General features: G+C 37.8%; 1 protein-coding gene across 14 annotated transcripts in view; it reads left to right on the forward strand.

The window, feature by feature from the left end:
• The window catches only part of LRRC4C (leucine rich repeat containing 4C), a 1215827-nt gene extending 1209490 nt beyond the window's left edge, over nt 1–6337 (forward strand). For all 14 annotated transcript variants that reach the window (XM_086677650.1, XM_086677644.1, XM_086677649.1 and 11 more), the window contains one exon: nt 3100–6337. In XM_086677650.1, coding sequence (XP_086533776.1) covers nt 3142–5064 — 1923 coding nt within the window. In that variant the 5' untranslated portion in view covers nt 3100–3141 and the 3' untranslated portion in view covers nt 5065–6337. The remainder of the gene's footprint in view (nt 1–3099) is intronic.
• Nucleotides 6338–15423: the final 9086 nt, after the last annotated feature.

Consider the following 15423-nt stretch of genomic DNA (forward strand, 5'->3'; position numbering starts at 1 on the left):
TTTAAGTAGGATTCTGTTTAAAATGGAAATCTACAAGGGTTTTGAAGGTCATGTTTAAATTTACAATAAAAAATAACTCCTTCTCTAACTCAGGGTGAAAAACCTATCAAACACATCATTGTCACAGTATAAGTGGGACAATAGAATAGACCTGTAAAGCCATCAACGAGATTAATAAGATGAGCAGAGCCCTGCTATTTAGTGATTAGTTGTTTTAAATGTAGATTTTATTATTATTTCGGTATGATGGGACAAACAAATCAGGGGACAATTGTCATTGAAGAGATATATTTTTTACTCCTAGTTCCCAAGAGGAGGGAGCATGCCATGCCACACAGGGGCCACACAAGGAAGCAGCAGGGTCACCAGGGGGTAGAAAGAACAAGGGAAAATCTGAGCAAGAGTCTTTATCACGGTTTTTGAGAGAAAGCAAGAGAAGGCAGAGGAAGCAGGCTTGCATTTGACTAGTATAAATAATTTCAGTGGATTCTGGGACCTAGGGGCTGTCCCTAGGTGCCTGATTCTAGCTCTGGAATCATTGGGGCAGAGGGAGAGTGGCCCAAGTATAAGAGCCCTGGGAGATCCTGATAAATGAGGTGGTTTGGGGCTTAGGCTTCAGGTTGATTGGTTTGAATATGAAAGGCAGGCTTGTGGTCAAGTCCTTTACTATCCCTAGAAATTGCCTAGCCCTTGGAGAAGTCTCTCTGGAACAACAAAGCCCTGCATATCAAAACATCAGAAAATACAGACCATTAGAAAGTCGTGATTAATATACTGGTACCTATCCCAACGCATATACAAAGAGTTGTTAATTAGGTATTAACTGTTTCTGTGCGTTTGCAACAGCCATTATTTAGTGCCTACAGTGTGCTAGGTACTGTGTTGGCAGTGGGATGAGAAAAAACCATCAGACATGGCCTCTGTCCTCATGGTGTTGTAGGCTAGTGGGGAAAATAGACCCAGGGGCTGATGATCATGTGCTAGATGGTGTGAAAGATCAGTCTAGAGCTGCAACAGCCCTGAGGAAAGAAGTCTCTCTCCCAGGCGCTCCGTTCTCCTGCCACAGGGAACTTTTCACTGTTCCCTGGATGTATGAGCATCTTTTATGTGTCCTTAGCTTGGTTCAAGCTGGTGCTTGCCTAAAATGCTTTTCTTTCCCTTTTTTTTTTATTTACATCAACTTCTATAAAACCTAGATCAGATGATCTTCTTCTTCGAAAATCCTCTGATTTACCAGCACAGATTGAGCTGATCTGGTGTCAGTGCCCTTGTGCCAATGTGGCCTGGTCTCATACCAATGAACATATATTATTGTACTTCATCTGTTTGCCTATCTGTCTCAAGCTTTGAATCATAACTACCTCAGGCATAAGGATTATATTCTTCATCTTTATATACCCAGTACTCAACAAGATGTCTGTAAGAGCAACAACAAAAATGGTAACGATAGTAATAACAATAACAACAATAATGATAATATTTAACACTACTGAGTTTTTACAACGTGGGAAGCATTATTCTGAGTTATCTGAATATTCTGATATCTGAATTTTCTGAGTTATCTGCATTAACCAATTTTATCCTCACAACACCACCAAGGGGTGTGTAATATTGTTACTCCTCTTTTGCAAGTGAGGAGAATGTGTCATGGAAAGAAGATAAGTAACTTGTCCAAAGTGACACATAGTAAGTACTAAATCAGTGCCGTTTTGAATTGGAGTGTAGTGATCCACCATCACTTTCGTCATTTGTTTGTTTCCAAGAGGTTTATAGAAGAAACCCTGTTTATTGAGATGAGACATTTGGAAGAAGTCATTACACGGGTGCCCAGTTCATAGTAAGCCAGCTGAGTGGGACGTACACTGGGTAGCCCAAGATCCTTTAATATTCCTCCTTGTGCTGGAAGAAATGCAGAAAGCAAGTTATTTTATTTCCCTTCACCCAAATCTACTTAAAATCAGTCAGAGTAAGGACCCAAGATAAAAAATATTTTTTTTTTATATTCAGGTATTCTCTGTACTTAAAAATTAGATATCATAGGAATGACTTAATTTGTATTATGTCTGCCTATAGGTAGCAGTTAGCTATCTTATAATGAGTTTCAGTTTAGGAGAATCTTCAAAAGTTTATGTACATTTGCATGTACCGCTGTTTCAGTATATCTTCACAGGTGCTATAAGTCAAGTTGCCAGAGTTTACAGATGAGGTCACCCCTGCCCAAAACAGTATTTTAAAGAAATTAATTGGGAAAAAATATTTTGCTTTGCCATCATTCTCCCAGAAGCTCTTGCATAAAGTATTTGAGACCATATGCTCTTGGACCAATCGGATATGTGTGTGAGCCCTGGTTCTGTACTTACTAACCTTGTGACTTCATTCATGTTGCTTTCCCTATGATTAAATTTCTCCCTCAGAGGAGTGCTGTAAGGGCAGAAAGGATCAGGACACACAACCTTTGCAATTGAAAAGGGCCCCATTCTTTGGAGGGCCCATGCTTGGCTAATGCTCTGTTGTTATGGATTTGAAATTCTTCATCATTTTGAACAAACCATCCCCCAGTTTCATTTGGTACAGGGCCCTGAAAATTATGTAGCCAGCCATTCCTGGATAAGTTGGTAAGTCTATATACCATGGTGCCTAAAAGTAGCCCTCAATAAAATTCAACTATTACTAATTTTGCAAGGGAGTTTTTAGTTTGTTGGGTATAGCCCCAAATCCTGTTTTCTGATCTTTTCCAATCTGGTTTGGACATTCAACCTGTTGTTGGGGTACATTTCATATGTCCTTATGCATTCAAGTCCTAATTGGTTGGTAAACACTATATTAAGGTGTTTTACCTCATGCTTCCATTTCCCTGTGATTGCATATTTGATGGATATGGGCTGTGGATGGCTGCTAATTTGCAGTACAGAAACATTTTCTATATAAACATGAGCCGCATCACTCTACAAGGGATACTTGATTTGTTGTTTCCTTAGTCTGAGAAATGATGGCTTTAGCTGTTACACTGCATCACTGACATTGCTCCAGAAAGACATTTGGAGGAGAGCTAATACTTTTTTTCTTTTTTTGTCTTTTCTTTTTGCTCTTATATTGCAGACTATTTGAACTCCAGAAGGACCAACACCAGATAAATTATGAATGTTGAACAAGATGACCTTACATCCACAGCAGATAATGATAGGTCCTAGGTTTAACAGGGCCCTATTCGACCCCCTGCTTGTGGTGCTGCTGGCTCTTCAACTTCTTGTGGTGGCTGGTCTGGTGCGGGCTCAAACCTGCCCTTCTGTCTGCTCCTGCAGCAACCAGTTCAGCAAGGTGATTTGCGTCCGGAAAAACCTACGTGAGGTTCCAGATGGCATTTCCACCAACACTCGACTGCTGAACCTCCATGAGAACCAAATCCAGATCATCAAAGTGAATAGCTTCAAGCACTTGAGGCACCTGGAAATCCTACAATTGAGTAGGAATCATATTAGAACAATTGAAATCGGGGCCTTCAATGGTCTGGCAAACCTCAATACTCTGGAACTCTTTGACAATCGTCTTACCACCATCCCAAATGGAGCTTTTGTATATTTGTCTAAACTGAAGGAGCTCTGGTTGAGAAACAACCCCATTGAAAGCATTCCTTCTTATGCTTTTAACAGAATCCCCTCTTTGCGCCGACTAGACTTAGGGGAATTGAAAAGGCTTTCATACATCTCAGAAGGTGCCTTTGAAGGTCTGTCCAACTTGAGATATTTGAACCTTGCCATGTGCAACCTCCGTGAAATCCCTAACCTTACACCTCTCATAAAACTAGATGAGCTGGATCTTTCTGGGAATCACTTGTCGGCCATCAGGCCTGGCTCTTTCCAGGGACTGATGCACCTTCAAAAACTGTGGATGATACAGTCCCAGATTCAAGTGATCGAACGGAATGCCTTTGATAACCTTCAGTCACTAGTGGAGATAAACTTGGCACACAACAATCTAACATTACTGCCTCATGACCTCTTCACACCCTTGCATCATCTAGAGCGGATACACTTACATCACAACCCTTGGAACTGTAACTGTGACATACTTTGGCTCAGCTGGTGGATAAAAGACATGGCCCCCTCCAACACAGCTTGTTGTGCTCGATGTAACACCCCTCCCAATCTGAAAGGGAGGTACATTGGGGAGCTTGACCAGAATTATTTCACATGCTATGCTCCTGTGATTGTGGAGCCCCCAGCTGACCTCAATGTCACTGAGGGCATGGCAGCTGAGTTGAAGTGTCGGGCCTCCACGTCCCTGACCTCTGTATCATGGATTACTCCAAATGGAACGGTCATGACACATGGGGCATACAAAGTGAGGATAGCTGTGCTCAGTGACGGCACATTAAATTTCACGAATGTAACCGTACAAGATACAGGCATGTACACGTGTATGGTGAGTAATTCCGTTGGAAATACCACTGCTTCAGCCACCCTGAATGTTACTGCAGCAACCACTACTCCCTTCTCTTACTTTTCAACCGTCACAGTAGAGACTATGGAACCTTCTCAGGATGAGGCACGGACCACAGATAACAACGTGGGCCCCACTCCAGTGATCGACTGGGAGACCACCAACGTGACCACCTCTCTCACGCCACAGAGCACAAGGTCAACAGAAAAAACATTCACCATCCCAGTGACCGATATAAACAGTGGGATCCCAGGAATTGATGAGGTCATGAAGACCACCAAAATCATCATTGGCTGTTTTGTGGCCATCACACTCATGGCTGCAGTGATGCTGGTCATTTTCTATAAGATGAGGAAGCAGCACCATCGGCAAAACCATCACGCCCCTACAAGAACTGTTGAAATCATTAATGTGGATGATGAGATTACAGGAGACACACCCATGGAAAGCCACCTGCCCATGCCTGCTATTGAGCATGAGCACCTAAATCACTATAACTCTTACAAATCTCCCTTCAACCACACAACAACAGTTAACACAATAAATTCAATACACAGTTCAGTGCATGAACCGTTATTGATCCGAATGAACTCTAAAGACAATGTACAAGAGACTCAAATCTAAAACATTTACAGAGTTACAGAAAACAAACAATAAAAAAAAAAGACAGTTTATTAAAAATGACACAAATGACTGGGCTAAATCTACTGTTTCAAAAAAGTGTCTTTACAAAAAAAACAAAAAAGAAAAGAAATTTATTTATTAAAAATTCTATTGTGATCTAAAGCAGACAAAATTATGTGTATTCCTCAGAACCTGTTTTTGCTGCACTTATTTACTATTTTCCCACATTTCATCCCTGCCTACCCTGGTTGCCATATTTTTCATAGGACATCTCAAGTCCCTAAAGAACTGGCCTAGGAAATTTTGTAAGAATTCTGTTACACTTTGAGATTTTTATGGTGAATTCTAGTGGTGAGATCCAGTCTATTTTGTCTTTCTTTCTTTTTTCCCTTTCCTTTTTTTTTCTCATGCCCTTATCAAGTAGTCCAATGGGGAATGCAATATTAGAAATAGATTTTTAAGAGAGAACAAGATAAAAAAAATGTAAGATCTTATATTTTTCATGTAATGACCTGCTCTGTATTTATGAGGAGAACCATTCAATGGCCAAGCAAAAAGAAAAAAAAAGAGAAAAAAAAGAAAAAAAAAACGTAAGCAAACAACAGATTAATTTACATATGAGCATCTATAAAACCCATGATCTTTTAAACAACTCTAGAACCAGAATTTGTAGTTCAAAAACTAAAAACATAAGGTTATAAATAAAATATTGTTGGTTTTTCTGTACCTGGACACAACTCATTTGTAGTATGGCTCAAATGTGAGAAACTTGAAGGTAATTAGATTTTCTACTTTCTAAGAAAGAAACAAATTATTGTATTCTTCAGTCACAGCATCAATCTCTATGGGGTCCTATTTCATTAGCTGACTTGAGTGTTGGATCTATATTCAGGGATGCTGTGGTATTTTTTTTCCTTCTCATTAGGATCACCCTTTGTAGAATGCTCAGATTAAAAAATAATGATTTTGTGAAGTAAATTCAATTCCACTTGGAAGAAAGTTTCAGTATAATTTATTCACTGTCTCCTAAGTAAAATTCTACTGGCTAGCTAAAGTATAACAAGAGAACGTGAAGGTATTCTAAATTATCCAAGTTGCAAAATAATTTTTGGTGCTATCAGCAAATTCCATTCAATTCCACAATAATTATTAATGCCCTTCTATGTTTTAAACACTGATCGTAGTGCCATGGGTACACAATGGTCAAGACCTGCTTCTTGTCCTTAAGTCACACATGATCTGTATGAAATATGATTAAAGAAATTTCAGCTTATGATTGATGGCCAGCTCCAATTTCACTGTTAGGTGGAAAGCTGTGCATTGCAAACCCAGAATTTCAAAATATTGGGTTACTAACATGACAGAAACCTCCTTGCTTTATGGTTTCTTCCATCCTTCTGAAAGAGCTGACTCTCTTCTTTCAAATGCAGATTGCAGAGCTGTAAAGATGTGTGAGTATGGATTTGCCATGATGGATGTGTGCATACCAAGAGATAGCAATGCTAATACAGTGGTAATTCACTAAAGGTACTTTAAACAACTGGAGAAATTTTAGGTATGAGAACATACACTAGGTTTCAAGTAAAAAAGGAACTTGCTGGTTACTGGTACCTCGGCACTCTCCTGATATGTTAACATAGTATGTGTGTGACTTCTGTCTTTATCTGATGTGAAGCAAAACGAAGATAGACACTTTATTTTTCCTAGCCCTTGAAATCTGCCACCTCATTGGTGATGTAAGTGATGCCCAAACTGGAGAAAACTTTATCACCTAGTGGATGGGGAGCTTCTATACTCACGGTTAACTGCAGACTGGACTTCACACCAGGGTTTTGTGATCTCCAGGTGTGGAAAATAAATCATTGCTGGCAAAGTAGGTCAGAGAACTGGAATGAAGGGGAAGCAAATGAATAAGACCACACAAGGGTTTTACCTCTATTTTTTGATCACCAATTCTCTAGTAGCCTTTTCTGCCCTTGTATTATACCTCCCTTTGTTAGGAACACAATTCACATTTTACTGTTACTGTGGAGAAGACCCAAGAAAAGGGAAAACACGTGTTGGTTGTCACTGGCCAAGCTGTTCAATATAGAATGTACTTAATATATTCCCAAGCTTCGGATCACAAGGCAAACAAACAAACAACCCACCAAGGAATATTCAGCGAGTGTTAGTACAAAGAAGAGTGGTATAAGCCAAGAGGGAAAAGAATCCTGCCTTCTCTACTTGATTTGTGTTCACTGAGCTCTCTCTTTGCTGACTCTGAACCTCCATTCACTCTGAGCTGATAATTCTTATGGAGTTAGTCCTAGCACACAATTCCCCTTGGCTGCGAGGGTTGGCTGAACAGGTTGATAAATTCTAACTAGAATGAAAGGTGAACTCAAAAAAGTTAGGTAAAAAAGCAAACCTTCTGGTCTTATAGGAGATTATAGTTGCTCTAACGAATATATTCTAGAAGAAAATATATTGATGAAAGACTGGTTAAGCCAAACTTGACTTTCACAATAAATTTGACCAAAGGTCCTCATTGCAGGTTTTTGGGTTGAAAGGTGGAATGCTATAAATGCATTATCTAGATGTATGTATGTAGAGATTTATGATTAGTGGTGTCTGTATTTGCTCTGCATAATGTACTTGGCTTTTGGTCCTTCAGTACAGCAGCTGCACAGATGTATTAGAGACCATCTACACACTGTGGACTTCTTGGTCCTTGCAGAAGGTTCATATGACTGTTTAAACATCTGGTATATATCCTTGTAGCAAAACACAATTCTATGCCAATTGCTCTTTTCATTCTATCCAAAGGCATCCAAGTGGCGGTATTCTTAAATAATGTGCACCAAAAATATGCCATTTACAATTAACCAAGTTAAGGCAACCTGATGACAGGCAACCTGATGATAGTGTGTATGTGTGTGCGTGTGTGTGTGTGTGTGTGTGTGTGTGTGTGTACATATATATTTTTCCTACGTAAGGTATGCAGTTTGCTTCAGGGAAACATCGAAGATGTTTTAGAAAGAAGAATCTGCAACATTTTCTACTCAGGAATCCTATATACGTGATGATTACATCAATTACCTAAATTCTTCTGAATGTGTGCAAATACATTCTCAGTGACAAGATAGAAGAATTTGTATAGCTCATGCACACAGGCCCTGATACAGCTTTGCTAATTATCCTTCATATTCTGAATATTCTGTAATCAAGTAACATCTTTTCCCAAGATTTAAATAGGTCATTTGATCTTAGAACGTAGATCAGTGTTTGAGGAGGAAAATGTTGCCAGTCCATGATTGCTCTGAGCCCTCATAATCCAAGAGTTAAAAGTCAGGATATTTGAGACTGCACACTATGAAATTTTGAATGTAGATTGCTGGCAAATTACTTGACAATAGAAGGGTATTTACATGGGAGAAGGAAAAGAAAGGCTTTTTTAGAATGGGAGTTACTGAAACATGAAAATAAATAAATAAATAAATGGATGGCTCTAGAGTATCCAACATTTCCAAGGTAAATATTGAAAGGTGGAAAAACACCACCACCACCAACTCTGATTCCTCTATCCTTTTAGGGTAAACTTCAGGATGCTTAGATAAATAGAAGAGTCAAATGAGTGGTTGTTGAGTACAGTGTGGTGCTCTGAAACAATGTAATTTTTAAATAGTGTGTTCAACTGTTGATTTGGTTTTCAACTTACTAGTTTTAATAAGGATATTGCAGAAAATCATCATTAAATATCACACACATAACATTCAGGTGACTGAGGAGTCAGACTCTTCTAGGAAACCATCATTGGTTTCTCATAAAATATATTAACACAGAGTCAAATCGTTCATAAAAGCATCTCCCTTTAAAGTATATGCATATATTATATTTTATTAGAATATGATTTCTGTACAAAAACTATTTTATTCATTTATTATTTAAGATTTTATTATTAAGTAATTTCTACATCCAGTGTGGGGCTCTAACTTACAAACCTGAGATCAAGAGTCACATGCTCTTCTAACTGAGCCAGCCAGGCGCCCCTGTACAACAGCTACTTTAGATAAAAATGAGTTTTTAAATTGCCTTTAAAAAATCAAAGTATTTTCTATTCTTTTTCTTCTGCCATAAGGAGAAATATAAATTCTAAGAAACTCTGTATTAGGTAGAAACCAGCTGTGACACCATTGTCTTTCTGTGCTCTATCAGGGTACAAAATAAGATACATCTGGCTCCATGAGAGAAGAAAGAAATCCAGAATGAATGACAGTGCACTATCAATTAAGATCCAAATTTAGATGCTGAGTGAAGCATTCTCACAGCACAAATCAGTTCACGTCCTTTTATTTTTTCAAGTGCTGCCAGAAAACTTCGGAGACTTCAACCTTAGCGTTAAGAAACATACAAATTATGTATAAAATTGTAGAATTACATCGTATAACAAGTGTCTAGCAGCACTAAGTGAAACTGGTGTTCATTTTGCTTTTGCCCAAAATAAATAAAAATAAAAATAAAAAAGGATGGGTGGGGGGGTTGCAGCATGACGATCAACTCAGTCTATTTTAATGAAACACATGATATTGGAAGACCCTTGTGTTTTGTAAATTTTGTCATGCACAATAAACAAGGATACTCCTGTATCCACTGAACAAAATATAGAAAGTAAGGACCTACGAAACTCCAGACCATAAAGCCTTATCTTTCAACATTTGGCCCAGTAATTTAATTTCACTTTCCAGATTATAAAGACTGCACTTTATTATCTATTAGATGCTAAATTGTTGAACTTGAATTTGTTCGAATGGCCTCAATCTTGTCTTTATGCGGTTGGCAGAAATAGTGGCTTTTAACCCAGATGAAAGGGAATCTTCTGTGTCGTTTGAAGGAGAGGGACTGGTCTTTGTGGTGGCCATGGAATCCCTCCTGATTTATGTCCCATAACCCTGAGAAGTTGGCGGAATATCCACCTAACTCAGCCCCAGGATATCCTAATGAAAATCCATTATGAAAACCCCTAGCATTTATTGTGACTATATATCAGTAAAGCTTCTGAATGACAATTAGTAAATCTCCTTACTCCTCAGCCCTTAGTTCCACCTTAAAGAGGTAAAAATATAGTGGAACTTAATTTCTATTTAAGTACAGTCGTTAGTTTTGTAACATGTATAGTTCTCTAAGAGAAATAAGTGACACCTAAACCCAACTCAGACACAAGAGTAATTATATATTTTATGGTATGTACTTTTTTATGAAAGCTACTATAAAATTTTAAATCAAATAATTTTTAATACTAGGGAGATCATAAGTTTCTTTAGTGATGGAATCATGATGAAGAAAACCTTAACAAAATGTGTAAAATGTCTCAGAGTTCCCAGTCCTATGGCTAGTTCTATTTTGTTTTCAAAATAGTAAAGCTTTATAGGGGCGCCTGGGTGGCTCAGTCAGTTAAGCATCTGACTTCAGTTCAGGTCATGATCTCACGGCTCGTGGGTTTGAGCCCTGTGTCTGGCTCTGTGCTGACAGCTTGGAGACTGGAGCCTGCTTCGGATTCTATGTCTCCCTCTGTCTTTCCCCTGCTTGCTCTCTGTCTCTCTCTCTCAAAGTAAATAAACATTAAAGAAATTAAAAAAATAAAGTTTTACAAAATGAAAGAGAGAAGTAATAAAGTTTCTCTCTCCAGCATCCCTCAAGCAGACTAATACAATTGTAAAGATACTTCTCAGCATAAATGGGCGGTTACAGATGAGCTTTAAATGTCATGTTGTTTTGTATTCTCACCTGAAATTTTTTTGAGTCTTGCAAACAAGTCACTCTTAGAAAATTAATGTCAGCTTTTAGGTGCTCAACTGCATTTTTGTTTTTCTTTATGTTAATGTTTATTTTTGAGAAAGAGAAAGAGAGAGAGAGAGAAAGCACAAGCAGGAGAGGGGCAGAGGAAAAGGGAGACAGAGAATCCCAAGCAGGCCCCATGCTGTCAGCGCAAAGCCTGATGCAGGGCTCGAACCCACAAACTATAAGCTCATGATCTAAGCTGAAGTCTGACCCTCAGCTGACTGAGCTCCCAGGTGCCCCACATTTTTGTTTTTCAATACATATACTCACCCCATGTGGACATATATTTTATCTCAACATGTTTCCAGATTCTCCAGAAGTACTATAAAATCAGAATCTGTCACACACAGCATTTAGTTACACAATCTCGAGTTCAACCCTAATAATATTGGGGACAATGTATATAGGTGAATAAATTATTGCCTAGGCTTTGTAGGAGTATTGCCTAGGCTTTGTAGGAGTACCTTTTTTTATTTCTACTTTTGAACTCCACTTAAGAGATTTGATATTTTTATTATGATTAATATAACCTCTACCTCCAAGAAAAGTGAAGAAACCAGGAATTTCATAATGTTGAAAATATTTAAAAGCTGCAGAATAGGGGCGCCTGGGTGGCGCAGTCGGTTAAGCGTCCGACTTCAGCCAGGTCACGATCTCGCGGTCCGTGAGTTCGAGCCCCGCGTCAGGCTCTGGGCTGATGGCTCAGAGCCTGGAGCCTGTTTCCGATTCTGAGTCTCCCTCTCTCTCTGCCCCTCTCCCGTTCATGCTCTGTCTCTCTCTGTCCCAAAAATAAATAAACGTTGAAAAAAAAAAAAAAAAACTTTAAAAAAAAAAAAGCTGCAGAATATAGATAATAACTTTATATATATAATCTATCTCTCTCATCTATAATTTTATAAACACAAATGTATTACCATACTTCCTATCAAAGACAAATACCAATAGGTATTGATTATTCATCAGAAAGTATATGCTAATGAGATAAAAATCTCATTAATTGGCCAACATGATTTCAATTTGTTGACATTATCATTAAAATCTTATAAAACTCAATTTATAACAAATCCTGAGAGTGATTTGTAATAGTTATTTAAAAGCCATTTTAGTAAAGAGAGTAAGCACTGATGTTAAGCAGTAAAAATCTACAATTAAATTAATGTCAGAAATAAACTGGGCTTGTGAAAATTAGTGGGATACCATTAAGTAATCCTAAAGTAATTCAAAATAAAAATTGTGTGCTTTATAGCTTAGAAAGTGCTTTCACCTGTTTTCTTATTTGTTGAGCCTTGAAAGAATGGTATGTGAGTGTATTTTAATTAATGTGTCAAATTTTCCCTGAATAGTGTATTTATCTGTATGTAGAACCATTAATAGTTTTGAAGCCATAAACAGAAAGGAAGAAAACAAAACCCTGGGAAAGAGAAAGTAAGTAAATGGTAGAAGTAGAAAACATGGTTAGATTATTTTTATGTTAGAATGTATTAATTCGCATACAGATTATGAATTCAACAACCTAAAGTCCAGGCATTGTTCAAGACTCAGGATGTACAACAGTGAACAAAACAAAGCCATGGCTTATATGAGAGGGTGACCAATTGATCTTGGATTTCCCAGACTTTCCTGGTTTTGGCAATAAATGTCCTGTATTCCTGAAACCACTTGATTCGGGGCAAGCCAGGATGGTTGGTCACCCTCCTCCAGACCTTACTTTCTGGTAATTGTCACCTTGATTGCATGATTCAAATTAATGTGCTAATCTCATTGTTAATGGGAATGCCAGATTACGTTGGTCACAAGTAGGAAGTGGTCAAAACACCTTATTTCTAAGTTGAGCAAGGTCATCACATAAATGCTGGCAATATCAAATTCCCTAGAATAATTTCTAGACAGCATTCTGTAGAGTGCAACAGAAGTGCAGAAAACAGAGCTTGTCCTCAAGGAGCAGTTATAGTCTGAACATGTCAACAATCATATTACCATAGCTGCCATTTACAGGACCCCTACACTCCTCATCTCCAGGACGTACACAACTGTGTAAGGTAGGTATTGCTTTCTTCCTTTCAGAGAGGAAGAAACTGAGAATAAACTCTTTCCACCACACAAAAGTTGGAAAGAAAACCAAGTATGAAAGAGAATTGGTGTTTTTAGGGGGCTATCACAGGCCTTAATTTAGCAAATACTTTTATTATTCAGAATAGAAAACCATGAACACTCTCCTCAGAATATATCATGTCTTGTATTCTACTAGGTGATGTCCTCCTGGAAAACAGCCTTTTCCTGGAGACACGTTTTGGTAATTAGTCTTATTTGTTCCTTGAAATGTATTAATAAAAATGGTAGGCCAATATCTTTGAAGCACTTGATTGGCTACTGTGGCAGCTTTTGAAATATTGCTATGTTGAATTTCACAGAGGAACTTCAAGTGGGAAACATGGGTCAGCTAGAATTCAAAGGTGAACTGAATTAATCAATACTATTATCATCATTAATCAGTTTTAGGTATTTTTATTTTTAGTGTTTCATTATTATTCACTTTTATATTCTAATCGAATGTCATTGATGGATATATTCATGAATAAAACAGTAACTAAAGGGTCATATTCCAGTTCCTTCCCATATAAAAAGTCCTCTTTACCAACCTCGATAGCTCTTTAACATCTCTTTAAGTAAACTGTTTTCAGGAAGTCAATAAAATCATCCAATTTATCTTTCCTAGAATATAACACACTGTTTAAAGTTTTCTAAACTACAAGAGGTAAACACTAGGCAATATCTTTTATAGGCTTTATTTGTTTTTTACTTGCAAAGAAGCTAAAAGAGACAGAATACCCTAAAACATAAGTTATACCCCCAAATAAAGAGGCTTAACTTTTGCAAATTGAGGATTCAAATGAACACTTCTAAATAAAAAAGTTAATTATTCCAACCAAGTGCTCCTGACAAATTTAAACCTCTGTGCTTAAGTTTTTGTAGTTATTGTCCATACTAAGTAAAAGCATTACCCTTGATAAGTAATGAATGCAACCAAAGAGAAGATATGATAAAAATAGATGAATACATGAAAGAATTAATTGGTTTTATGAACCAGGATTAAAGTGCAGTGGGAAAGTTGTCTCTCCACATAAAGGTATAAGTGCCAGACTTGAGAATCAAACTCCAGTTATATATATGTATATATACATACATATACATACATACATATATACATACTTACATATGTATGTATATATACATACATATATATCCATATATATGTATATATATGGATATATATATACTGTATAACAGTATTGCAAATAAAATATGACACATTGAATAGAAGAGGCAGTGCCTGTTACGTAAGCAGAGCAAAAGGCGACAGACCTAGGGTGTGTGGTTGAAGAAAGGGAAATCACGTTCACTTCTCATTTGAAGTGATGCCCGCGCTGAGCCCTAATGGATGAATAGGAGTTAGCAGGTGGGAGGAAGGGATACATTAGCTTTTCCAGCACAATGTACAGCAAGGTCAAAGAACAAGCCACATCATGTATGATAGAACTGTAAGTGGTTTAATGTTGCTAGAGCAAACCATGCAATTTGGAGATTACTAAAGACAAAGCCAAGACAATGATTAAAGACCTTTCGAGCATGATGACCCTACTGAATTTAGCCTATAGATGGTGATGAGGTATGAATATTTTCTAAGTAATTGAGTGGTATCTTCAGATTTGAGCTTTGGATAGGTCACTTGTATGGCAGAAGAAGAAAAAAATTAAGGCTAACAAGACTGGGCAAAGAGAAACCCATTTTGAAGGTGTTTTACTACTCCAATGAAGAGACGGTTGGTGGAAATCATAGGATATGTTAAAGGATCCAATTTACAAAAAATCAAGCTTAGCCGGACTTGGTGTCTCATTAGATGTTGAGGAGAGGATAGGAAGTCAGGATTTGTTCCATGTGTTAGTAGAAATATGGAGGTGAGTGGGAGGTAGATGATAATGTTTATAGTTGGCAGCTGAAGTAGAATATGCTCTTCTAGATGGGTGCTGGGGAAAAAGGTTACATCTTCACTGTTTTAGCTATATGGAGTTTGAGTACTGGCCAATACTAAACTCTGCACAAGGAAGAAAACAAAGCAGAAAGAGAATTTATTGCAAGGCTTTCCACCTGCAAGCAGGGAAATGAGGCTACGGGAGCAAGGACTTCTGAGATGCTCACCGACTAAGGGATGTTTATGGGATAAATGCAGAAATTATTTGGCTTTTTTAGCTGCTAGGTTGTCTACTGGTTTTCTTCCAGATTTGGACCAGGGTAGCTGAAATCAAGGAAACAAGGAAATCTGGAGACAATATAAACAGGCTTGGCATTTTGTGATTGGAGTTCTTTGCTGATTTCTGAGAAGAGCTGTAAATTCCTGTAAGGTTAGGTCAAGTTTCCTTTATGCACCTGTGTTGAACATCTCCATTTTGTCCCTGCCATACATGACTCCATTTTAGTTTGGTTCTACAATACCTATGACAAATCCAGGTAGAGTTGTTCAGCAGGAAATTTTCCTGGACT

Source organism: Puma concolor, chromosome D1 (genome assembly GCF_028749965.1).
Source record: "Puma concolor isolate L17-30 chromosome D1, mPumCon1.1.hap2, whole genome shotgun sequence".
Taxonomy (NCBI): Eukaryota; Metazoa; Chordata; class Mammalia; order Carnivora; family Felidae; genus Puma; species Puma concolor.